We start from the raw sequence: 23,590 nt of genomic DNA, 5'->3' as shown, positions 1-23,590 counted from the left end.
CCTCTACAACCTCAACCCCCTTATTTTTCTTTTTTGTTTTTAATTTTTTTCCTACTCTTTTTTTTTTGTACCTTCTCCAGCTTTTCCACCCTTTTTCTCGCGAAAATGAAAAATCCAAAAAATGAAAAAGGAACGGAAATCCAGAATGCAAATGAAAATCCAGATCGCAGGGGACCTTCCTCCTCCTCCTCCTCCTCCTCGTCCCCCGAGCCTTTCCAGCGCTGCCAGCGCCATAAAACTTTTATTGCTGCTTTAATGGGAGTTTTCCTTGGGCTTTAGAGCAGAAAAAGCGAATTATTCACGGCCTCCGCCGCCCGCTCCGCTGCTGGCGCAGCCTTCCTCTCCCTTCTGCACTTTCGCCTTTTCTGGCGGCGATTTTCTCTCTTTTAATCCCAATTTGGGGTGCCCGGGAGGCGCCACACACTCCAATTCCAGAAATAATTCTCTTATCCTAGCCAGAACTCGATTCTTTTATCCAGAATTTAATTATTTAATATTCAATTAAATAGCGTAGAAATTAGGGATTTAATTCCTCCTCACTTCCCCAGGGTCCTGGATGGGCCATTTTTATATTTTCTTATATATATTTTTTTTTTCTTTATATTTTTTTGTTTTGTTTTGTTTGGGTTTTCATGGTTTTGTTTTGGTTTCGTTTTGGTTTTGGTTTTTTGGGGTTTTTTTGGGGTTTTTTTTTTGTTTGTTTGTTTATTTGATTGGTTGGTTGGTTTTTCTGGGTGGTTTTTTTTTCTGGTTTTGTTTGTTTGTTTGTTTTCTTTTGTTTTGTTTTTTTGCTTTGTTTTATTTTTTCCCGCTCACCCTTTTTATTTTTTTTTTTTTCTGGATTAATCCCTTTTCCTTTGTTTTCCTTCCCTCTCCAATGGCAGCCCGGCCCTGCCTCCACGTGATCCCCCTTTGTGGGCGCCCGAATTCCCAGGATTTCACCCCAAACCAGGCTCCTCTCTCCATCCCTCTCCTTCCTCCCTTCAACAAATTCTTATTTTTAATCCCCTTTAATTTTTTTTTTAATTTTTTTGTTGTTGTTGTTGCTTTTTCCCACCTCCAAACCGCAGGGATAGGACGAGATGAAAGCGAAAAGAGAAAGTTTTATTGGGGAATCGCTGGGCGGACGGGGCTGGGAGCGAGGGGAGAAAAGAATTTACTGTAAGAACAAAGGAAGAGCTCCGGGAGGAGGGGCGCGAGGGGAGGGAGCCGCGAGGAAATTCTTCTAATTCAGGACGAAACAATTACAGTCTGCTCTCATGCCTCCTGGAGAACTAATTACATTATTCATAAGTACCGAGGGAACAGAAAACTACTGCTTCTCCCTAAATTACAATAACTAAAAAAGGTACAGTGACAAGGGCAACACAACCTCATTTTTTAAAATTTTTTTAAAATTTTTTTTCTATTTATTTTCTGCTATTTTTTCTTTTTTTTCTCTTTCTTTTTTTTTTTTTTTAATGAGATACTAAAAAAGTCCTGTTGTTTTGTTTTGTTTTGTTTTTTTTCTCCTTGCTTTTTCCTTATATAAATACCAGGGCAGGAGGGGGGATAAATAATACAAAAACAAAAGGGAAAAAAAAACCCTAAAATATTTTCAAGTGGCTATAACCAATAAATATATCTGAATGTTCACCAGAACACACACCTAACTGAAGGGCGCCTCGAGGAGCGGAGAGCCCTTCCAAGTTGCTTTATTATTATCATTATTATTAATTATTCATTCTTATTTTTGTTTTTAATACCCATTATATGTAAACTCTAAGTGCAACAAAGATGTCCCGGCAGGAAAGCGTCGCCGCTGGCTCCAGCTTCCGTGGGAGGACATTCCCTCTGCTCAAATACCCTGTTTGCACCTCAGCTCCAGAGGAGAGGAGGAAAGAAGCTCCGGATTTCCCCGATTTTATTTTTTTCCCACTCATCAACCCTAAAAAAACACCTCCCAAAAAAGAAAATAAAATTAAAAATCAAAACCCTCCCTGAACAGAGAAATGGAGATTTCGCCTCAGCTGAGGCGAAGGAAGGGAAATATTCCGACCTGTCGATTCTTTCTTCCTCTCTTTGGAATTTTGGGAGGGGGATAAAGGGGGATCGAGGCGTTCCCAAGGGATTCCTCGAGCCTTGCTGGGGTTGGGCCGCTCTTACCCCAAATTTTTGAATTTTTTTTTGTTGTTTTTGTGGTGTTGTTTTGGAGAGGGGGAGCGGGGCCTGGAGGGACGAGCGCGGCTCCCGGGCGTCGGCAGCTGTGGGCATTGGCAGGATTTTGGGGGTTCGGTAGGAAGTTACATGGTGGAAAAGTGGATTTCTCCCTTTTCCAGTGGAAATTGGATTTTTCCATTTTTCAGTCGGAAATTGGATTTCTCCCTTTTGCGGTGGAAACTGGATTTATCCCTTTTCCAGTCAGAAATTGGATTTCTCCTTTTTCCAGACAGATATTGGATTTTATCCTTTTTCCACTGGGAAATTGAATTTCTCCTTTTTCCGGTGGGAAATTGGATTTCTCCTTTTTCCAGTAGGAAAATGGATTTATCCACTTTTCCAGTGGAAATTGGATTTCATCTTTTTCCAGTGGAAATTGGATTTATCCCTTTTCCAGTGGAAACTGGATTTATCCCTTTTCCAGTTGGATTTTTCCCTTTTCCGGTGGGAAATTGGATTTCTCCCTTGGCCAGCGAAAAAGGACAACCCTTCCCCTGAGGGCTGGGAAGGAAAGCACAGCTGGATCTGGAGAAGGAACTTCCTGGTGGATCTCTTTGGGGTTTTTTTGGACGCAGAGACCCCAAAACTTGCCTGGCGGACTCTCCTCCTTCCCAGCATCCGGGAATTATCCGTGACGATCCAGACGTGGCTTGGAAACGACGGATTTGGCCACGTCAACCCTGCGGGATTCCCACAAAACCACGCCGAGCCCGTTTCAGAACATTCGAACACCCAGGGGGTTCCTCCCTTCCAAAACCACCAAGAAACTCTTGGATTTTGTGCTCGCAACGACCCCCGAGCGCCGCAACCCCCCAAAACCAGCGAGGCCGGAGAGAAACCCAAGGCGCCCATCCCTGGCAGCCAAGCGTCCCCTCTCCCTGCCCAAAAGCCGCCGCCCGTCTCACAGGTGGGTGAGCTTGGGCGCCTCTTGGATTCTGCCCTGAGAAGCGGCGTGGTGCGCCGGGAGCTCCGCGTAGGCGCCGTGGCTCTCGCACGGTCCGTGGGGCTGGCCCGGCGCCACCCCGGCGTAGTCCACGCCGGCGGCGCGGTGCTGCGGGAGGTGGCCGAGGCCGTAGAGCGCCGGGCCCGAGGCGGGCAGAGCATCCGCAAAGTTCCCGGCGGCGTACGCGGGGCCGCCCTGCGCGCCGGCCGGCCCGTAGGCCGCGCCGTCGGCCGGCAGCACGTGCGGCTCGTACTCGGCCCCGGCGTACTTGTGCTGGCTCGGGCAGCCCTTGATGGGCGCCTGGTAGGCGGCGTTGGCCACGTTGGCTTGGTAGGCGTTCTGGGGGGCTTTGCCGAAGGAAGGCGGCGACGGCGCCTCGTAGGCGCCGCTCATGGGGTGCAGGGCGCCCAGGAACGCCGCCGAGGCGTGCGCGGGCTGCGGGGGGCTGCCCGCCGGGGAAGGGCCCCCGGAGGAAGAGCCGCCCACGCCTTTGGACCTCTGATCCTTTTTGTACTTCATCCTCCTGTTCTGGAACCAGATCTTGATCTGGCGCTCGCTGAGGTTCAGCAGGTTGGCCATCTCCACGCGCCGCGGCCGGCACAGGTAGCGGTTGAAGTGGAATTCCTTCTCCAGCTCCACCAGCTGCGCGCTGGTGTAGGCCGTGCGCGCCCGCTTGGACGCCGAGGAGCTCGGGGGGCTTTTCTCGCCGCCGCAGGATTCTGTCGGGGCCCCGCAATGAAATAAAAGAGAATTACTTAGGCGCACAGATTGAAAGCGTCGCTCCTTAATCAACCCTGCCCTCGCCCCGGCGCGGCGGCCCGCGCTCCGTGATCGTGTCATTTATTAAGAGTTCTGCTCTCCAAAGCTGCCCCTGCTTTATGAAAATTGGATCATGTCATGTACGAGAGGATTCCGGGGCCCCTTAGTGACGAGGAGATTATTTCCAGAGGATAATTTTCCGGAAAATGACGTTTGGCGGCGCGGCCGCAGGGTCAATTAATATCCGGGGTTTGGGAGAGGGTCGGTTCGGGCGCGGGTGCGACACCAAATATTTGCCTCTGCACCGACCTTTTCCAGAGGTAAATTCCATAAATTCCATGGATGGGGGATGAAGTGTGCACCACGAGGTTTGTGTGAATTGATTTGTCAAATTTGTGGCAAATCTGAGCCGGAATTTTTGGTCTTTATCTGAATTTATCTGTGAATTTTTGGGTTTTATCTGAATTTATCTGTGAATTTTTCGTTTTTATCTGAATTTATCTGAGTTTTGGTAAATCCGAGCTGAATTTTTGGCTTTTATCTGAATTTATCTTAGCTGTAGTAAATCCGAGCTGAATTTTTGATTTTTATCTGAATTTATCTGAATTGTGGTAAATCTGAGCTGAATTTTTGATTTTTATCTGAATTGTGGCAAATCCAAACTGAATTTTTTGGGTTTTATCTGAATTCATCTGAGATTTGGTCAATCCAAACTGAATTTTTGCTTTTTATTTGAATTTATGTGTATTGTGGTAAACCCAAGATGAATTGTAGCAAATCCAAACTGAACTTTTGGTTTCTATCTGAATTCATCTGAACTGTGGCAAATCCAAATGGAATTTTTGGGTTTTATCTGAATTTACCCAAACTGTGGTAAATCCAAATGGAATTTTTCGTTTTTATCTGAATTTATCTGAACTTTTGGTGGGACACCAGGAGAAGTTGGACGTGGGCGCCACATCTGCTCTCTCCGAGCTCCGGGAAGGAACCAAACAGAATTCCAGCCGCGGGTTGGGCAGCTGGGAGAACAATTTCCCCAAATTTGTGTCCACCAGCCCGACCAGGGCTGGGTTCAGCACCCGTGGTTGCGTTGGAAACAACCCATCAATAAATAAATAAATTAATAAATTAATTAATTAATTAATTAACCAGGTGTGAGTGGGCAGTGCCTGGTGCCAGGACCCTCCCAGGAGTCTTGTGGGGTCCTCTCCCCGTCCCGGCCGCTCCAAACAAACCCAACCTGCCCAGGAGACCTCCCCTGGGCAGAAATGTTCCCAGGTGTCAGCTCCTCCTTCCTCCCTTTGGGATTCGGGGCAGGAAAACGGGAATTTGGGACTACCCTAAACTGATTTCTCAAACCCTTTGTGGTTCTTACACCTCCCTTTGGGATTCTGGGCAGGAAAACGGGAATTTGGGCCTTCCTCAAACTGATTTCTGAACCCTTAGACCTCTGTTTGGAATTTGGGGGAAATAAAATGGGAGTTGGGGACTATCCTAAACTGATTCCTGCAACACTTGGTGATTGTTGCATCTCCCTTTGGGATTCTGGGCTGGAAAATGGAAATTCGGGTCTGCACTAAACTGATTTCTGCAAACCTTAGACCTCTCTTTGGGATTCTGGAAAATGGGAATTTGGGCCTTCCCTAAACTGATCCTTCCAACGTTTTGGGATTCTTAGACCTCCCTTTGGGATTCTGGGAAGGAAAACGGGAATCTGGGACTTCCCAAAACTGATTTCTCCAGCCCTTTGCCATTCTCAGACCTCTCTTTAGAATTCTGGGCTGGAAAACGGGAATTCAGCTCTTCCCTAAATTGATTCCTCCAACCCTTAGATGTCTCTGTGGAATTCTGGGCGGGAAAAGTGGAATTTGAGGCTTTCCAAAACTGACTCCTCCAACCCTTAGACCTCTCTTTGGAATTCTGTGTGGAAAAACGGGAATTTAGTCCTTCCCTAAACCCATTCCTCCAGCCCTTAGACCTCTCTTTGGAATTCTGGGCCAGAAAATGGAAATTTGGGCCTTCCCTAAACTGATCCCTCCAACGTTTTGGGATTCTTAGATCTCCCTTTGGGATTCTGGGCTGGAAAATGGGAATTTGGGCCTTCCCTACACCAATTCCGCCAACCCTTAGACCTCTCTTTGGAATTCTGGGCTGGAAAACGGGAATTTAGTCCTTCCCTAAACCCATTCCTCCAGCCCTTAGACCTCTCTTTGGAATTCTGGGCTGGAAAATGGGAATTTAGTCCTTCCCTAAACCCATTCCTCCAACCCTTAGACCTCTCTTTGGAATTCTGGGCTGGAAAACGGGAATTTAGTCCTTCCCTAAACCCATTCCTCCAGCCCTTAGACCTCTCTTTGGAATTCTGGGCTGGAAAACGGGAATTTAGTCCTTCCCTAAACCAATCTCTCCAACCCTTAGACCTCTCTTTGGAATTCTGTGTGGAAAACGGGAATTTAGTCCTTCCCTAAACCCATTCCTCCAGCCCTTAGACCTCTCTTTGGAATTCTGGGCCAGAAAATGGAAATTTGGGCCTTCCCTAAACTGATCCCTCCAACGTTTTGGGATTCTAAGATCTCCCTTTGGGATTCTGGGCTGGAAAATGGGAATTTAGTCTTTCGCTAAACCCATTCCTCCAGCCCTTAGACCTCTCTTTGGGATTCTGGGCTGGAAAATGGGAATTTGGGCCTTCCCTAAACCCATTCCTCCAACCCTTTGCCGTTCTGAGCCCTCTTTCACCGGCGCTTTTTTGCTTTTCAGCCTCGTCACTTCCCAGAGGGCGAGGCCGGAGCCGGCCGAGGCCCGGCCATCTACCTGCGCTGGGCGAGCCGCTCTTCTGCTTGGAATTCTGCCTCGACTCCTTCATCCAGGGGAAGATCTGCTTGGAGATGCCGGCGCCGGCAGCCGGGCCGGATTTGCCTGGCGCGCTCTTCCCCGCGCCGGCCTGGCCGCTGCCGCCGTCGGGCGACGCCGGCGGCTCGCCGGGCCGCATGCAGCTCCCGTTGAGCTCCTTATTCTTGCCGAGGGACTGCAGGGAGCAGGAGGACCTCTGGAAGTCGTTCTCCACGTGGGAAGAGGCCTGGAAAGGCGGCTGGGCGTCCTCGTAGCCGAACCCATTGGCGGCGGCGGCGCTGCCGTAGGAGTAACCCCCGAAGAGCGTGGAGCCGTCGTAGTACGAGGTCTTCTGCATCTTCCGCCGGGGATTTTTTGGCTACCAGGGTCTTGACACCCCTATGGCAGAACATTGGCACCCCGAGGCCACGCGACGGCCCCTCTCCAGCTGTCTGGTGGGAGCTGACCTGAAAGGTTAGGAGGAAAAACACAATGACAGTGCCAGGAATCCATCTTGGCGCCTGAAAGGACGCTGACATGAATAGGGTCCCGCGGTCGGCGCGGGGAGCAGATGCTGCCGGCAGATCCCACCCCGCCGAGCCCCGGCCGGTTTTGGGGTCCGGAGGAGTTTCGGAGCCTTTTTGTCGCCGCCCGTTTGGCTCCGTACGTTGATTTATTCCGGATTTATCCCAGACGTCCCCCCGCGGGGCGCGCCCGGAGAAACCCCGAACCAGCACGGAAACGGGAGCGCCGAGGGGAGAACCACCAAAACCCACTGAAATTTGCCATTTCTACTGAAATCCCACGCGGAGCAGCCCCCAAAAACATCCCGCCAGCAGAAATTCAAAGTTGATCACCAGGGTTGGTTTGCTTTTCAGCTGCAAACAGCAAAAATTCATGTTTTTTCCCCAGGTAACAGCAAAAATCCCTGTTTTCCCCCAGGTATCAGCAAAAATCCATGTTTTTTCTCAAGTAAAAGCAAAAATCTGTGTTTTTTCCCCAGGTAACAACAAAATTCCATGTTTTTCCCCCAGCTAACAGCAAAAAACCATGTTTTTTCCCTAGCTAACAAGAATAATCTGTGTTTTTCCCCAAGTAACAGCACAGATCTGTGTTTTCCCCCCAGGTAACCACAAAAATCCCTGTTTTTCCCCCAGGTATCAGCAAAAATCCGTGTTTTCCCCCCAGGTAACGCTGTCCTGGCACACTTGACTCCCCTTTTTTTGTTTACACAGGAACTCCCAGCGCCTCTGGAATTCAGGGCAAAGATTCCCAGCAGATGAGAGCAGCGGCAGGAATTCAAAAATGCGATTTCTTCCCCTCTCTGACAGCACAGGTTGAATTTAGAGAATAAATCCCCTTTTTTCTTTTTTTTTTTCCTCCCCCAGCACGGTTTTGTGTTTCTCATCCCAGATCCAGGGAGGCGCTGATCCCGAACCCGGTGGGGTTTAATCACTGTCATTATTTTTTGTTTTCTTCTTTCTCTCTCTTTCTCTCGGAAAACAAACACTTCGCGAGGCCATTTGCTCCTCGCTTTCCACCCCTCGGATTTCCCTCCCTCCCTCAATCCAAGCTCGAAAACTCAAAAAAAAAAAAAAAAAACCAAAACACCCAAAAAACCAAAACCAACCCAATCCAAAGCTTCAAAATCACAAAATTAAACCTTTTTTCCCCTCCGTCTCTTATTTTCCTCCATCTCTTTTTTTCTCTCCCAGCAGAAACTTTCCCCTCCATTCAAGCAGAGCAGAAATACCCCGAAAAAAAAGGTGAAAATGGAAATATTCGGCAGAGGGGTTTTGGGCAAGGCAGAGACTCCTCTGCAGCCGGGGATTGATGCCCAGTGTTTATTGAATGGTCTCCCTTGTATATTCAATTTTATCTGGGCCTCTTTCATCCCCGAGAACAAACCCAAACAAACCCCGCCGAGATAAAGCCCAGCGCGATATTTTTAAGTGCCGGGGGTTTAACAGAAGCCACAGCTCGGCGATAAATAACTTTTTTTGTTGTTGTTATCGTTTTGGTTTTTTCCTCCCCCTTTTCCTGGCTGCTGTTTTTATGTCACACCAAAGCTCCGTTTGCTTCATCCCATCCTCCGAGCGTCCTCCAAGGGACGGCTCGTTTTATTATTTATTTATTTTTTTATTTAATATATTTTTTTCTTTTAGGATTATTTATTTAATTTTTTTTTTTTTACCCTGATTAAATCCTTCCCGCATTCCCAAATCCGCATCGGATCTTCCTCGGAGATGCGTTTATTGTCTCAGATCCTCGCTGCGAGTTTTTCTCCTCCTCCTCCTCCTCCTCCTCCCTGGCCATGATAAATTTGTCTTATTAAAAAGTAGCCTCCGCTCCCCGAGCCGTGAATTAATTAATTAACAAACAGCAGCGCCTCCATTATGAATAGGTTTGCTGGGAAATATCTGCGAGGGGGCAGAGGTGGGAATTTCTCCAAGGCCTTTCTGTCTGCTCAAGATTTATTAAAAAAAAAAAAAATAAAAATTTTAAAAACCAACCCCAGAACCCAAAGCAGAAGCTCGTGAGGCTCGCTAAAAATAGCGGCGATTTTTTTTTTTTTCCCCTTTTAAACTTTTGGCTGTTGTTGTTTTTAAAGGGCTCTCGTTGTTTTAAAACGGCCATAAAATGAATTTACAACCCCCTCCGCCTCGCTCGTGGCTCCGCTTTGTACCTCATCTCTCAGCGCCTCACAAATGCCGCTCATTTATCTTCGCCCGCGACGGCCGCAATCCTAATTATTTACTCCAAGGAATTGCTTAGGAAAAGGGAAAAGAAGCCGAAAAAAAAGGGGGAAAAAAGGAAAATAAAGAAAAAAAAAAAGAGGGAAAAAAAAAAAAAGGGGAAAAAAAAAGACAAAAAAAGCCCAGGGAAAATAATAAATATTCGATGTTCTCCTGCTCCAATGAAAGGCGGGCGGGAGCTGCTCCGGCCCGCTCCGAGTTTCACTTTTTTCAGAGATTCCCCAAAAAGTCTTTGCAAGTTTGGAGGGAGAGGATTTGGGGTGATTTAAATAAAAAAAATTAAAAATAAAATAATTAAGGGTGGGGAGGGGGGAAGGGGAGGCAGGGAAAGGGTTGTGGGGAGGATGAGGATGCTCCGGGGAAAAAAAAATAGAAATAGAGGAATGTAGAAGTGTAGAAAACTAGAAGTATAGAAATGTAGAAATATCGAAGTATAGAAATATAGAAAAATATAGAAATATAGAGAAATAAAATATAGACATATAGAAGTATAGAAAGATAGAAGTATAGAAAGATAGAAAAATATAGAAAGATAGAAAAATATAGAAAAATATAGAAAAATAAGGGAAAATATAAATATAGAAGTATAGAAATACAGATATATAGATGTATAGAAATATAGAAATGCAGAAATACAGGAATATAGAATACAGAAAAACAGAAAAAACAGAAACAATAGAGAAATCGGAATACAGAAATGGAAATATTGCAGGAAGAATCAGGCGGGCGGGGGAAGGGGATGGGAGGGAGCTGAGGCCGAAGGCTCCCGCTGGAATCGCGGCCCCTCCATGTTGGAAAATCCGAATTTCCCGAGCGGAGCGCGCCTTTCCCCTCCCCCGCTGCAGCCGGGCTCGGCCCCGGCGCTTTAATTCCGCTTTTTATTAATCCCAAATATTCCAAGCGTGCCCCGCAACAATGGGAGGGGAGCTGAGAGCGAGCCCAGCGCCGGGAAAAACAACGGAGCGTCCCCAAATTTCCCTTCCTCCCTCCCCATCCCCGCGCACCAGCAGCTCCCCTCCGGCTGGGAAAAAAAATTAAAAAAAAACTAAAAAAAAAAATGAAAGAGCGGGGAGAGGCGGGGAAAAAAAATTAGAAGCGGAAGGAGAGGAGGAGGAAAAAAAATTTAAAAAAAAAAATTAAAAGTGCATGTAGAGGCGGAAAAAGAAATAAATAAATAATTTTTAAAACGCGGAGAGAGGTGGGAAAAAAATTTAAAAATTAAAAGTGAAAGGACAGGCGGAAAAACATAATTTAAAAAAAAAAAAGCACAAGGAAAGGTGGAAAAAAATGTTTAAAAAAATTTTAAAGAGCACAAGGAGAGGTGGAGAACAAATTAAATAAATAATTTAAAAAACAGCGGGGAGAGGTGGAAAAGAAATGAAATAAATAAATTTGAAAACGCGGGGAGAGGCGGAAAAAAATGAAATAAATAAATTTACAAAAGGCAGGGAGAGGCGGAAAAACAATTAAATAAATAAATTAAAACACGCGGGGAGAGGCGAAAAAAAAAAATTAAAAACGCGTGGAAGAGGCGGAAAAAACCGAAATAAATCAATTTATAACGCGGGGAAAGGCGGACAAAAAAAAAAAATCAGGAAAAAAAAAATTTAAAAGCGCGGAGGGAGGCGGAAAAAAAAAATTAAATAAATAATAAAAAAAAAAAAAAAAGAAGAGAAGGCGGGGGTGGCGGAATGAAATAAAAAAAGCAACGCCGTGGCCGAGCAGGCGGTGGGTGAGGCTGCACAGGCGGCTCCGCGTGGAGGGAAGCTCCGAGCCTGTGAACTCTGCTTGAACCGAGCCCGAGTCAGCTGCTCATAAATCATCGGGACACGCTCCGCGCCCAGCCCGCTGCACTGCGCCTTACCTGAGCCTCCGACGAGCCAAGCCCGGGCAGACATAATATAAATTTTCACTTCCAGCATCCGCGCAATCAATAAGCCAGCAGTGACCCCCCTCCCCTTCCCCTCCCCGCTGGCTTGTTGCTGATTTTTTTTTTTTTTTTGGTCTTTTTTCTCTCTCTCTCCTTTCAAAACCTCACGGGGTGAAAGGGTTAAAATGATTAAAATTTCAAAAAAAAATTTAATAGAGGTCGATCCGGGTTTATGGCGGGTGGGATGGGTTGGGGGGGGACGGGTTATTTTAAGGATTGAAAAATGATTTTAAATAAAGGGGATAGAAAAGGGGGAGGGGGTTCGGGCAGGCGCTGGCGAGCGGCTCAAATTGTGTCGCTCGCGCCGCGTTTTTGGGAAGGGGGTGGTTAAAAAAATAATAAGAAGAAATGAATAATAATAATATAAAAATGGGGATGCTTGCCAGCTTTTCGCGGAAAGCCGAGCGGGGCTTGGGGATGGCCAAAGGCTGGAGGTTCCACTTGGCCTCTGCCAAGCGCTGCTCACTGATAACAATGGCCTCTGCCTGAGCAAAGGGGAAGAAGGGAGAGGAGAAGGGAGGAAAAAAAAAAAAAGACAGAAGGAAAAAAAAAAAAAAAAAAAAAAAGCGGCCAGAAATTCGGAAATTCAAAAATTTAGAATTTCACACCCCCACCTCCATCACCAGCACCAGACCCCCCCCCTCCGCTGGAACTGCTGGGATTAAAATGAAAATTAAATGAAATTAAAATTGCAATGGGAGGGGAAGGCTGCGGGGGGGGAGGGGGTGGGGATGGGGGGGATGAGGAGCGGGGAACCCCAAAAAAAAAAAAACTGGGGGGTTGGTTTTGGGCTGGGAAAGGGCGAAATGGGGGGCGCGGGCCGGGCCGGGCGCGGCGGCGGCGCCCTTTGATCGGCGGGATGAACAATTAGGCGTCAATTTATGCAAATGAGGCGCGCCAGCAGCGCCCTGTCCCCCCCGGGATGTCCCCCCTGTCCCCCTGACCCCAAACCCCAATTTTGGGGTGTCTGGATGCTCGGTGTTGCTACAACTCGGAGTAACTTCAGCGGAAATTTGAGCACCCTGAGGTGGCTCCCCCCAAATTTCCTTCTCCTTGCAACCCCAAAACCCAAACCCCATTTTCGGGGTGTCTGAGTGCTCGGTGTTGCTACAACTCGGAGTAACTTCTGCGGAATTTTCCGCGCTCCTGAGGGGGCTCCCCCAGTTTCCCTTCTCGCAGCCACCCCAAAAACCCCAAAGTTCCATTTTTGGGGTGTCTGGATGCTCCGTGCTGCTACAACTCGGAGTAACTCCACAACTTTGTGCACCCCAAAGGGGCTCCCCCCAGTTTCCCTTCTCGCAGCCACCCCAAAAACCAAACCCCAATTTTGGGGTGTTTGAATGCTCGCTGTTGCTACAACTCGGAGCAACTTCTCAGCACCCTCGAGGATGCTGCTCCCCCAATTTCCCTTCTCGCAGCCACCCCAAAAACCAAACCCCCAAATTTTTGGGTTTTGAGCAATGTTCGGTGTTCCTACAAGTCAGAGTAACCTCAGCGGAACTTTGCACACCCCGAGGGGGTTCCCCCAGTTTCCCTTCTCGCAGCCACCCCAAAAACCCCAAACTTCCATTTTTGGGGTGTCTGGATGCTCGCTGTTGCTACAACTCGGAGTAACTTCAGCAGAACTTTCTGCACTCCTGAGGGGGCTCCCCCCAAATTTCCTTCTCCTTGCAACCCCAAAAACCAAACCCCATTTTTGGGGTGTCTGAATGCTCCGTGTTGCTACAACTCGGAGTAACTTCAGCGGAACTTTCTGGACTCCTGAGGGGGCTCCCCCCAAATTTCCTTCTCACAGACACCCCAAATCCCATTTTTGGGGTTTCTGGATGCTCGCTGCCACTACAACTCGGAGTAACCTCAGCGGAAGTTTCCACACTCCTGAGGGGCCTCCCACAGTTTCCCTTCTTGCAGCCACCCCAAAAACCAAACCCCATTTTTGGGGTGTCTGAACGCTCCGTGTTGCTACAACTCGGAGTAACTTCAGCGGAGTAACTCCACTGTGAGCACCCCGAGATGGGTCCCCCCCAAATTTCCTTCTCCTTGCAACCCCAAAACCCAACCCCAACATTTCTGGGAGGTTTCTGGGGTGTTTTGAGCAACGCTCGCTGTTGCTACAACTTGGAGTAAGCTCGGCAGAACTCTGCGCACCCCAAGGGGGCTCCCCCCAGTTTCCCTCCTCGCAGCCACCCCAAAAACCAAGCCCCAATTTTTGGGGTTTCTGAACGCTCCGTGTTGCTACAACTCGGAGTAACCTCAGCGGAGCAACTCCACAACTTTCAACACCCCAAGGGGGCTCCCCCAGTTTCCCTCCTCGCAGCCACCCCAAACCCCAATTTTTGGGTTTCTGGCTGCTCGCTGCTGCTACAACTCGGAGTAACCTCAGCGGAGTAACTCCACTGTGAGCACCCCAAGATGGGTCCCCCCAAATTTCCTTCTCCTTGCAACCCCAAAACCCAACCCCAAAATTTTTCGGGGGTTTCCAGGGGGGTTTTTGAGAAATTCCCACTGCTGCTACAACTCAGAGTAAGTTTGACGGAACTTTGCGCATCCCAGAGGGGCTCCCCCAGTTTCCCTCCTCGCAGCCACCCCAAATCCCAAACCCCAATTTTTGGGGTGTCTGAATGCTCCATGTTGCTACAACTCGGAGTAACTTCGGCAGAGCTTCCAGCACCCCAGAACCAATTTATCTTCTCCTCAGCCACCCCAGAAACAAAATCCCAAAATGTTTTTGGGAATTTCTCGGGGGGGATTCTGAGTGATGCTCGGTGTTGCTACAACTCGGAGTAACCTCAGTGGAACGCTGAGCACCGCAGAGGATGCTCCCCCAAAATTTCCTTCTCCTTACAGTCACCCGAAAACCCCAATCCCATTTTTGGGGATTTTTGGGCGAGTTTTGAGCAATTCTCTCTGCTGCTACAACTCGGAGTAACTTCAGAGGAACTTTCTGCACTCCTGCACCCCGATTTCCCTTCTCGCAGCCACCCCAAACCCCAAACCCCAAATTTTGGGGTTTTTGGGGTGTTTTGAGCAATTCTTGCTGTTCCTACAACTCGGGGCCCCACAGGGTTTGGGGGGACCGAGGGGCTCTCGGGGCAGCACATCAAGATAATTATTATTGTTGTTAATAAAGATAATTATTGCTGGTAATAATTATTATTGTTGTTAATAAAGATAATTATTGCTGCTGCTAATAAATATAATTAGTGCTGCTGTTAATAAAGATAATTGCTATTATTGCTGCTAATAAAGATAATCGCTATTATTGCTGAATTATAACTGCTGCTAATAAAGATTATTATTATTATTGCCGTTAATAAAGATAATAATAATTATTGCTGCTAATAAAGATAATTATTCTTACTGTAATTAACACTGGCCTCAGGAAATTTACATTTTGGGGTGGAATTTTAGAACCCCGGGCCGAGGAGGGGAGAGTGGGAGGAAGGCAGGGCCCAGAAATTCCGGAGCCTGCAGCGCTTTTTTGGGGATTTGGAAATTTGGGAATTTGGGATTTGGGAGCTTTGGACATTTGAAGATTTTGATCTTTGGGAGATTTGGAGATTTTGGAGATTTGGGAGCTTTGGGGATTTGGGGATTTGGGGATCTGGGGATTTGGGAGATTTGGAGATTTGGGGATTTGGGGATTTGGAGATTTGGGAGCTTTGGGGATTTGGGGATTTGGGGATTTGGAGATTTGGAGATTTGGGAGATTTGGGAGATTTGGAGATTTGGGGATTTGGGGATTTGGAGATTTGGGAGATTTGAAGATTTGGGGATTTGGAGATTTGGGGATTTGGGGATTTGGGGATTTGGGGATTTGGAGATTTGGGGATTTGGGGATTTGGAGATTCGGGAGTTTTGGAAGATTTAAAGTTTGGGGTTTGGCATTCTGGGTTTGGGGTTCCCAGTTTTGGGGGTCCTGGATTTGGGATTCTGGATTTGGGGTTGCCTTTAGGATTTGGGATTCCAGATTTGGGATTCCCAAGTTTGGGATTCTGGATTTGGGGTTGCCTTTAGGATTTGGGATTCCAGATTTGGGATTCCCAGATTTGGGATTCCGGATGAGGGATTCCTGGGTTTGGGGTCCCGGATCTGGGATTCCTGAGATCCGGGAGATTTGGGATTCTGGGTTTGGGGTCCCCAGGTTTGGGATTCCCAGGTTTGGGATTCTGGATTTGGGGTTCCCAAGTTTGGGTTTCCCAGATTTGGGGTTCCCGGGCTCCCTTTAGGGTTCCCAAATTTGGGGTTCTGGATTTGGGGCTCCCAAGTTTGGGATTCCCGGGTTTGGGGTTCCCTTTAGGGTTCGGGATTCCCAGATTTGGGGTTCCCAAATTTGGGATTCCGGATTTGGGGTCCCGGCTTTGGGGCTCCCTTTAGGGCCGGATCCTGCCCCGAGCTCCGACCCCAAATCCCAAATTCTTTTGAAGGAATTTTCTCGCTCCTGGCGCTGCTTTCCCCGTTAAACCCCGCTCGGATTAATTACCCACCCTTAATTCATTCTTAATTAATTGGAAATTGTTAAACAGGAGGAAAACACGAGGCCGCTTTCCTGGAAAAGCCACAGGATTGGGAAATTTGGGAAAATTGGGATTTTAAAAATTTCCTGTTTCCCAAACGTGCAAAAATTGGAAGCAGGGTTTTTTTTTGGGGGGGGGGGCGGTTCTTGGGGGTTTTTTGGGTTTCCTTTGGGATTTTTGGGAAACTTTTGGCTTTTTTGGGTTTTTTTTGGCATTTTCTTGGTTTTTGTATTTTTTTTTTTTTTTGGGTGTGTGTTTTTTGGGGGGGTTGGGTTTTTTTTGGGGGGTTTGACTTTTTTTGTTGATTTTTTGGGGTTTTTTTAGAGTTTATTGGTGGTTTATTGTTTGTTTTTTGGGGGGTTTTGAATTTTTTTCCCTCTCTGAATTCTTCTCTCGGGGGCGGGGCTGCTCCCTCTCCTCCCATCTCAAATTTTTACTCTTTTTTTGCCAAAAAAAGCAGAATTTGGAGTTTTCTCTCCCGAAAACAGCGAGGAGCGGGCGGGGGGAGCTCGGAGGAGGAGGAGGAGGGGAGGGAAAAAAAATCCAAATTAAAAAGCAGGAAAAAAATCGGAATTAAAGGCGGAGCAGATCGGAGATTTCCCCTCGCCCTGACCTTTGCTGGGAGCAGCAATTATTCACCAGGTTAATGAGCAACCCGCCCCAGCGCTTTGGAGACGGTTCCAAAAAAAAACCACATCAAAAAAAATTTAAATTAACTAAAAAACGGTCACTAGATCAAAATAAAAGCAAAAAAAACCCGCCACAAAATCAAAATAAAATGAGAAAAACGGTCACAACATCAAAATAAAAGCAAAAAAAAAAAAGCCCCCAAAATAAAAATTAAACATAAAAACGGCCAAAAAAAAAAATAAAACCAAACCCTCGCCTGGGATGGGGGCACATGGGACGCCCAAAAATCCCAGATTTTTTTTAAGAGTTCCCAGGATTTTAAAACAACCAAAAATCCCAGAATTTTTTGGGGGCCTCGAGATTTTGGGATATCAAATAATCTCCGATTTTTTTTGGGGGGGGGGGGGGCGCCAGAATTTTGGAGCACAAAATCCCAGGACTTTTTGGGGCTCCAGGATTTTAAAACACCCAAAAATGCCAATTTTTTTTAGGGGACCCCAGGATTTTGGGGGGCTCCAGGATTTTAAAACACCCAAAAATCCCAGAATTTTTTTGAGTGGCCCCAGCACTTTAAGATTCCCCAAAATCCCAGGATTTATTGTTGGCCCCAGGATTTTGGGGCACAAAATTCCAGGATTTTTTGGGAGGCTCCAGGATTATTCGAGGGCTCCAGGATTTTAAAACACCCCAAAAATCCTAAGATTTTTTAGGGGGCCCCAGGATTTTTTCGGGTCCCCAGAATTTTGGGACCCCCAAAAATCCCAGAATTTTTTGGGGTCCCCAGGATTTTGGGACCCCCAAAATTCCTCCCCGGGCTGCGGCGCGGAGGGGGGGGACGGGAGGAATTTTTTGGGATTTTTTGGGGAATTTTTGGGGGATTTTGGGGGCGGGGCTGGGAATCCCCTCCCCCTTTTCCCTCCCCTTTTTTCCCAAATAATCGTTGGAATTCTGCGCCCACGTGACCCAACCACGTCAAACTTTGCTTTTTTCCCCCTTTTTTTCCTTTTTTCCCCATTTTAGGCAGAATTTGGATCCCAAAACTTCCCGCGAGCCGAGCTCCCATCTCCATCCCGCCTTTTTTCCTTCCCTATTTTTGGACTTTTCCCCTTTTTTTTCCTTCTTAATTTCAATTTTTTTTCTTTTTTTCTCTTTGAACCTGGCACAGGAAAAACCCCAAAAAACTCTGCGGGCTCCGGTTCGCAAATCCAGGGAAAAAACGAGATTTGGGATCAGGGAAAAAGAAAAATTTGGATTTTTTTTTTGCATTTCAAATCCTGGGGCAAATCCCCCGCACGGAGGAGGCGGTTCCTGGTTTTTTGATTTGGTTTTTTCTTTTTCTTTTTTTTTCCTATTTTTTTAACCCTTCTCTTCCAAAAGATTAAAAACCAGAAGGGAAAAAAAAAAAAAAAAAGAGAGAGAGAGAAAAATGAAGATTTAAAGTTTTTCCCCTCCAAGATTTTCCCGCGGCCGTTTTGGTGAGGAAAAGGAGGAATTCGGGGAATTTTTCTTGGCAGGAATTTTTACCTCCCGAGCCTCAAAAAAGAGAAAAAAACCCTAGAGGGAAAAGCGGCACAAAAAATTCAATTTTTTCACTTCGGGGTGAATTTACAGCGAGGGTTTCTCCAGCTGAGCGCCGCATGCCAAAAACAGCCCCAAAAATCGGTTTTTTGGGGGTTAAAATCGCTTTTTTTGGGGGTTTAAAATAGCTTTTTTTTTTTTTAAATCTCTTTTTTGGGTTAAAATCTCTTTTTTTGCTGTTCTCATCAAAGCGCCCGTGGTCAGCCGGAGCCGCGCGTTAATTTTTAATGGGGGAATTTGGGAGCGGGAGGCAGCGAAGGGGTTAAATCCCGTTCCTGCCAAAATCCGCCCCAAAAATTCCCAAAAGATGCTCCCGGAAATGCTGAGGTGACGCACAAGGGGGGAAACCCAAATAAATTCATTTTTCTTAAAAAAAAAAAAATTTAAGAATAATAGTTTTTAAAAATTAAAATAATAAAATAAAATAAAATAAAATAAAGTAAAATAAAATAAAATAAAATAAAATAAAGTAAAATAAAATAAAATAAAATAAAATAAAATAAAATAAAATAATAAAAATTAAAATAAAATTTAAAAATAAAATATAAGATACAACAAAATAAAATAAAATAAAATATTAAAACGAAATAAAATTAAATAATAAAATATAATATACAATAAAAATAAAATAAAATAAAATAAAATAAAATAAAATAAAAATAAAATAAAATAAAATAAAATAAAATAAAATAAAATAAAATAAAATAAAATAAAATAAAATAAAATAAAATATTCGAGGGGCTCAGCTCCCTCCTCCACACCAGGAATAAAATTCGGATTATTTTTTAGGGAGAGGGGAAGAAGCCGCTCAGGAAGGTGAGGAAATAAATCCAAGAAATCCAAATTCCCCCAAAATCTGCCGTCCCGCAGGAGCCGCGGCCCCGCGCGGTTAAAGAGCAGCAAATTCTCATTAATATCAATTTAATCCATTTACTGCCGCTTCTTCATCAGCCGCGTGATTAATGAGAAAATCAATTAAAGCGCGGCCGCTCCGGGCCTGCGCTTCCTCCGCGGGTCTCATTAATAAGAAATAAAGAAATTCAATATTAAATCCGATAAATATTCGGGTTGAAAATCAAAATCCAAAATCGAATCGAATAAAAAAAATCAAATCAAATTAAAAATTCGAGTTTGGCTGGAGGCGAAGGGAGATCATTGCCAAGCGGGGATGCTGAGCAATTTTTAGAAAATAAAAATAAAAAATAATAAAAAATAGAAAACAGAAATAGAAATAAGAAATAAGAAAAAAAAATTAAAAAAATAAATTTAAAAAGTAAGTAAAAGTAAAAGTAAAAATAATAATAATAAAAAATTAAAAATAAACATGAAAAATAAAAACTTTCCGAGCTGAGGAATTTGGGAATTCTGAGCTCTGGCAGCGCTTCCCGAGTTCTTCTCTCGCTCCGGAGGGCACAAAAATATTACAATTTAACCCAAAAATTCGCCGCTTTAATTCGATTTTCTGATTTTTTTTTCTTTTCCCCGCCCCACCGAGGATTTTTCTGTCTCGCCTTTAAATACCCTGGCTGGGGGAGGAGGGAGAGCGGAATTTTTATTCCCTGAGACAGAAAATTTGGGCAAAAATGGGAATAAATAATTCAAATTCCCTCTGTCCTTTCTCCCTCCCGGCCTTTGGGGGCGTTTTCCGCCTCCCCCCCTGCCCGGGAAGCTCCAAAATTTAAATTTTCCTCCAATCCGCGTCTTTTTAATCCCCAAAAATCCGAATTTTCAGCAGCCTCAACCTCCGCGCCGCCCAAGGAGAAGCACCCAGATGTTTTCTGGCAGCTCCAGCAGGGAAAAAAAAATCTCTTTTTTCCCCTTTTTTTTCTATTTTTTCCCTTTTTTTTTTTGTAATTAGAGTTTGCTCCGAGTAAACAAAAACTCGCTGGGGCCATAAATCACCGGGCCGGGACTTCTGCGCTTTCAGAACTTTTTTTAGGGTTTTTTGGGTTTTTTTTTTTGCTTTTTTTTCTTTGTTTTTGATCTTTTTTTTCCCAAACCGAACTGGAGGTGAGAAATCTTTAACAAATGTGTCCCGGGAAAAATAAAATTAAACTTTTTTGGGGGGGAAAAAACCGCGTTTTGGATCATTTTTTGCTCCTTTTCAGCTTCCCCGAAGGCATCGGGGTTAATTTGAGGCTCCTGGTGGAGCCTCGGCGAAGCTTTCGCAGCGATTAATTCCAGCTCGCTCTTAATTTTATTTTATTTTAATTTAATTTATTTTATTTTATTTCAACTTCTTACCTGTGAGACTCCGCGAATCCGAGGGGAAGCAGAAAAAGCCGGCTCGGGGTGCAGAGGATTCCTCTCTGGAGCAGGAAAATGAAGAAAAATCTGATTTATTTCACCCCCACTGGGTTGTGATTTTTTTTTTCTCCCCCTCTCAAAGATGCTTTGGGGGTTTGGGGTTTTTTTTAATTTTTGGGGGATTTTTTGGGGACTCGTTCGGGCTGGAGGTGGAGAAGAAATGAAATAATCACGCAAAAAAAATCAAATTGTGTCTGGGAGAGAACGTGGTGAGCTGGAAAACATACAATAAAACTGGGGGGAAAACTCTCAAAAAAAAACCCAAAAAAAAGGGGGGGGAAACTCCCCAAAATATGAAAAAATAAAAATAAAAATCAAATTGTGGCGAGGATGAGGAGCCCAGCTGGGAGAGGGGGGAGGCAAGCTGGGAAAAAATACAATAAAATGAGGAAAAAACTCTCGAAAAACACCAAAAAAAAGGGGGAAAACTTCCAAAAAAAAAAACCAAAAAAAGGGGAAAATTCCCCAAAAATCCCTCCCCCACTGGGGAGCGGCTGGGATCTGTTTGTGTTTCGGGAAAATTCCAATTTTGCGAGCGGGGCTGCGGCGTGAGTGACAAGGGGAGCTGCGAGAGGGAACCAAAATTCCGCTTTTTCCAGCCGGGCCTTCAGCGGCACGACGGGAATCGATTCCATCTGGCCCGGGAAAAAAAGGGAAAAATTAAAAAAAACCAAAAAAAACCGAGAAAAACGGGAGGGAAGAGAGGGAGAGAGGAGGGGAGGGAGCGGAATTGGAATTTTGGCCAAGCCGCCGCGGGTTGGGGTTCCAGCGCCTTTCCCGGGGATTTTGGGGATTTTTGGGATGCCGGAAAAGGGGAGAGGCGCCGGGAGCCCCAGAGCGGCGAGAAGAGGTTGGGTTGGGGTCATTGTGGGGTCATTGTGGGGTCATTTTGGGGTTATTTTGGGGTTATTTTGAGGTTATTGTGGGGTTATTTTGGGGTCATTTTGGGGTCATTTTGGGGTTATTTTGAGGTTATTGTGGGGTTATTTTGAGGTTACATTGGGGTCATTTTGAGGTTATATTGGGGTTATTTGGGGTTATTTTGAGGTTATATTGGGGTTATTTTTAAGGTTATTTTAAGGTTATATTTGGGTTATTTTGGGGTTATTTTGGGGTTATTTGGGGGTTATTTCGGGGTTATTTTGAGGTTATTTTGGGGTTATTTGGGGGTTATATTGGGGTTATTTTGGGGTTATTTTGAGGTTATTTTGAGGTTATTGTGGGGTTATATCTGGGTTATTTTGGGGTTATTTTGGGGTTATTTCGGGGTTATATTTGGGTTATTTTGGGGTTATTTTGGGGTTATTTTGGGGTTATTTCGGGGTTATATTGGGGTTATTTTGGGGTTATTTTGGGGTTATTTTGGGGTTATTTCGGGGTTATATTTGGGTTATTTCGGGGTTATTTCGGGGTTATATTGGGTTATTTCGGGGTTATATTGGGTTATTTTGGGGTTATATTGGGGTTATTTTGGGGTTATATTTGGGTTATTTTGGGGTTATTTCGGGGTTATATTTGGGTTATTTTGGGGTTATTTTGGGGTTATTTTGGGGTTATTTCGCGGTTATATTTGGGTTATTTTGGGGTTATTTCGGGGTTATTTGCAGCCCGGAGCTGAGAGAGGGAATTCGGGTCCGGGCGATGCTGCCGCGGCTGCTGCGCCCCAAAACCCGCCGGGAATTGCCGGGGGGAACCTTCCCCATCCCAAAAACCCCTCCAGGCGCTGGGGCGGGAGGGAGGCGCCGCTCCGGGGTCCCCATCCCGCATTTCCATCCCAAAATCCCAGAATTTCCCCCGGAGTTTTTCCCGGCTTCTCCCGGGAGCTCCGAGCGCCGGGAAATCCCCGCTGGATTCCGCATCGGAAAGGAGCCGCGAGCGGGGATTTCTCCTTCTGCCCTCCCTCATTTCCACGGGAAAAAAAGGAAAAAAAGGGAATGGGAAAGGAAAAAAAAAAAAAGAAAAAAAAGAAAAAAAAGAAAAAAAGGGAATGGGAAAGGAAAAAAAAAAGAAAAAAGGGAATGGGAAAGAAAAAAAAAAGAAAAAAGGGAATGGGAAAGGAAAAAAAAAAAGAAAAAAAGGGAATGGGAAAGAAAAAAAAAGAAAAAAAGGGAATGGGAAAGAAAAAAAAAAGAAAAGGAAAAAAAAAAAGGAAAATAAATAATAAAAAAAAGAGGCAAATCGCCACCCGGGCCTCTGGTTCTCTGATTTATTGCCTCGCTTTTCATCTCGGGGTGCTGGCGAGCAGGGAAGTGTTGAAACGCCCTTGTTGCCTTTTATTTCTGTCCTGTCCCCCTCCTCTCCCTCCTCCCTGCACGGCCAAAAAAAAAAAGAGAAAACTTCAAAGCAAAACCCTCCCCGCTGCCAAACTTTGCCCTGTTTGGCTGCGAAGCCACCGAGATCTTCCCTTTTGTCTCGGCCGCCTGCCGCTCGTGTTGGCCTGGGGTTTAAAAATAAGAAATTATAAAAATAAAAAGTAAATTAAAAATAAATAAATAAGTAAATAAATTAAAAAAAAAAATAAAACGTAAAAAGTAAAAAATAAAAATGAATAAATAAATAAATAAATAGTAAAAAGTAAAAAAAAATAAAAAAGTTAAAAATTAAAAATATAAATTAAAAGTAAAAAATAAAAAAATAAAAAATTTTAAAAATAATAACAAAATAAAAATAAAAAGGAAATTAAAAAATTAAAAAAATAAATGCGGCAGCCCCCGGCCTGGCTGACCCCGCCTCCACGATGCCGAGAGCCTCGAAACTCATCAAACTCATCAAACTCATCAAACTCATCAAACTCATCAAAGTCATCAAACTCATCAAACTCATCAAACTCATCAAGCATGTCACAGGCGGGGGCAGCAGCCTCTGCCCCGCTCCCGAACCTCCCTAAACCTCCCATTTCCTCCTCATCCTCCTTTTTTTGGTTTTTTCCTCCGCGGGGCTTTGATGTGAACGAAGCCTCCCCTGCCGCCCGCGATAAATTCCCGATTCCGGCGCTGTTGAGTCGCTTTGCGGCGTTAATGGGAGGGGAGGGGAGGGGAGGGAGGGGAGGGAGAGAGACAGGGACAGGGACAGGGACAGGGACAGGGACAGGGACAGGGACAGGACGGGGATGGGGACAGGGACAGGGATGGGACAGGGACGG

The 23,590-nt window shown here is 45.5% G+C and overlaps 1 protein-coding gene across 11 annotated transcripts in view; it reads right to left on the bottom strand.

The window, feature by feature from the left end:
- Positions 1-1,083: 1,083 nt before the first annotated feature.
- Positions 1,084-23,590, bottom strand: part of HOXB3 (homeobox B3) — a 46,505-nt gene continuing 23,998 nt past the window's right edge. For 3 of the 11 annotated variants that reach the window (XM_085561740.1, XM_085561737.1, XM_085561739.1), the window contains 4 exons: positions 20,386-20,450; positions 8,925-9,500; positions 6,713-7,197; positions 1,084-3,861 (listed from right to left, as the gene is read on the bottom strand). In XM_085561740.1, coding sequence (XP_085417866.1) covers positions 3,101-3,861; positions 6,713-7,088 — 1,137 coding nt within the window. In that variant the 5' untranslated portion in view covers positions 7,089-7,197; positions 8,925-9,500; positions 20,386-20,450 and the 3' untranslated portion in view covers positions 1,084-3,100. Of the gene's footprint in view, positions 3,862-6,712; positions 7,198-8,924; positions 9,501-20,385; positions 20,722-23,590 lie in introns of those variants that run through there. The other 8 variants (XM_085561741.1, XM_085561745.1, XM_085561742.1 and 5 more) reach the window with 6 other exon arrangements.

Source organism: Lonchura striata, chromosome 27 (assembly GCF_050655825.1).
Source record: "Lonchura striata isolate lonStrDom1 chromosome 27, ASM5065582v1, whole genome shotgun sequence".
Taxonomy (NCBI): domain Eukaryota; kingdom Metazoa; phylum Chordata; class Aves; order Passeriformes; family Estrildidae; genus Lonchura; species Lonchura striata.
Note: the sequence above shows the minus strand (reverse complement) of the source record. Positions and strands in the feature narration are given on the sequence as shown.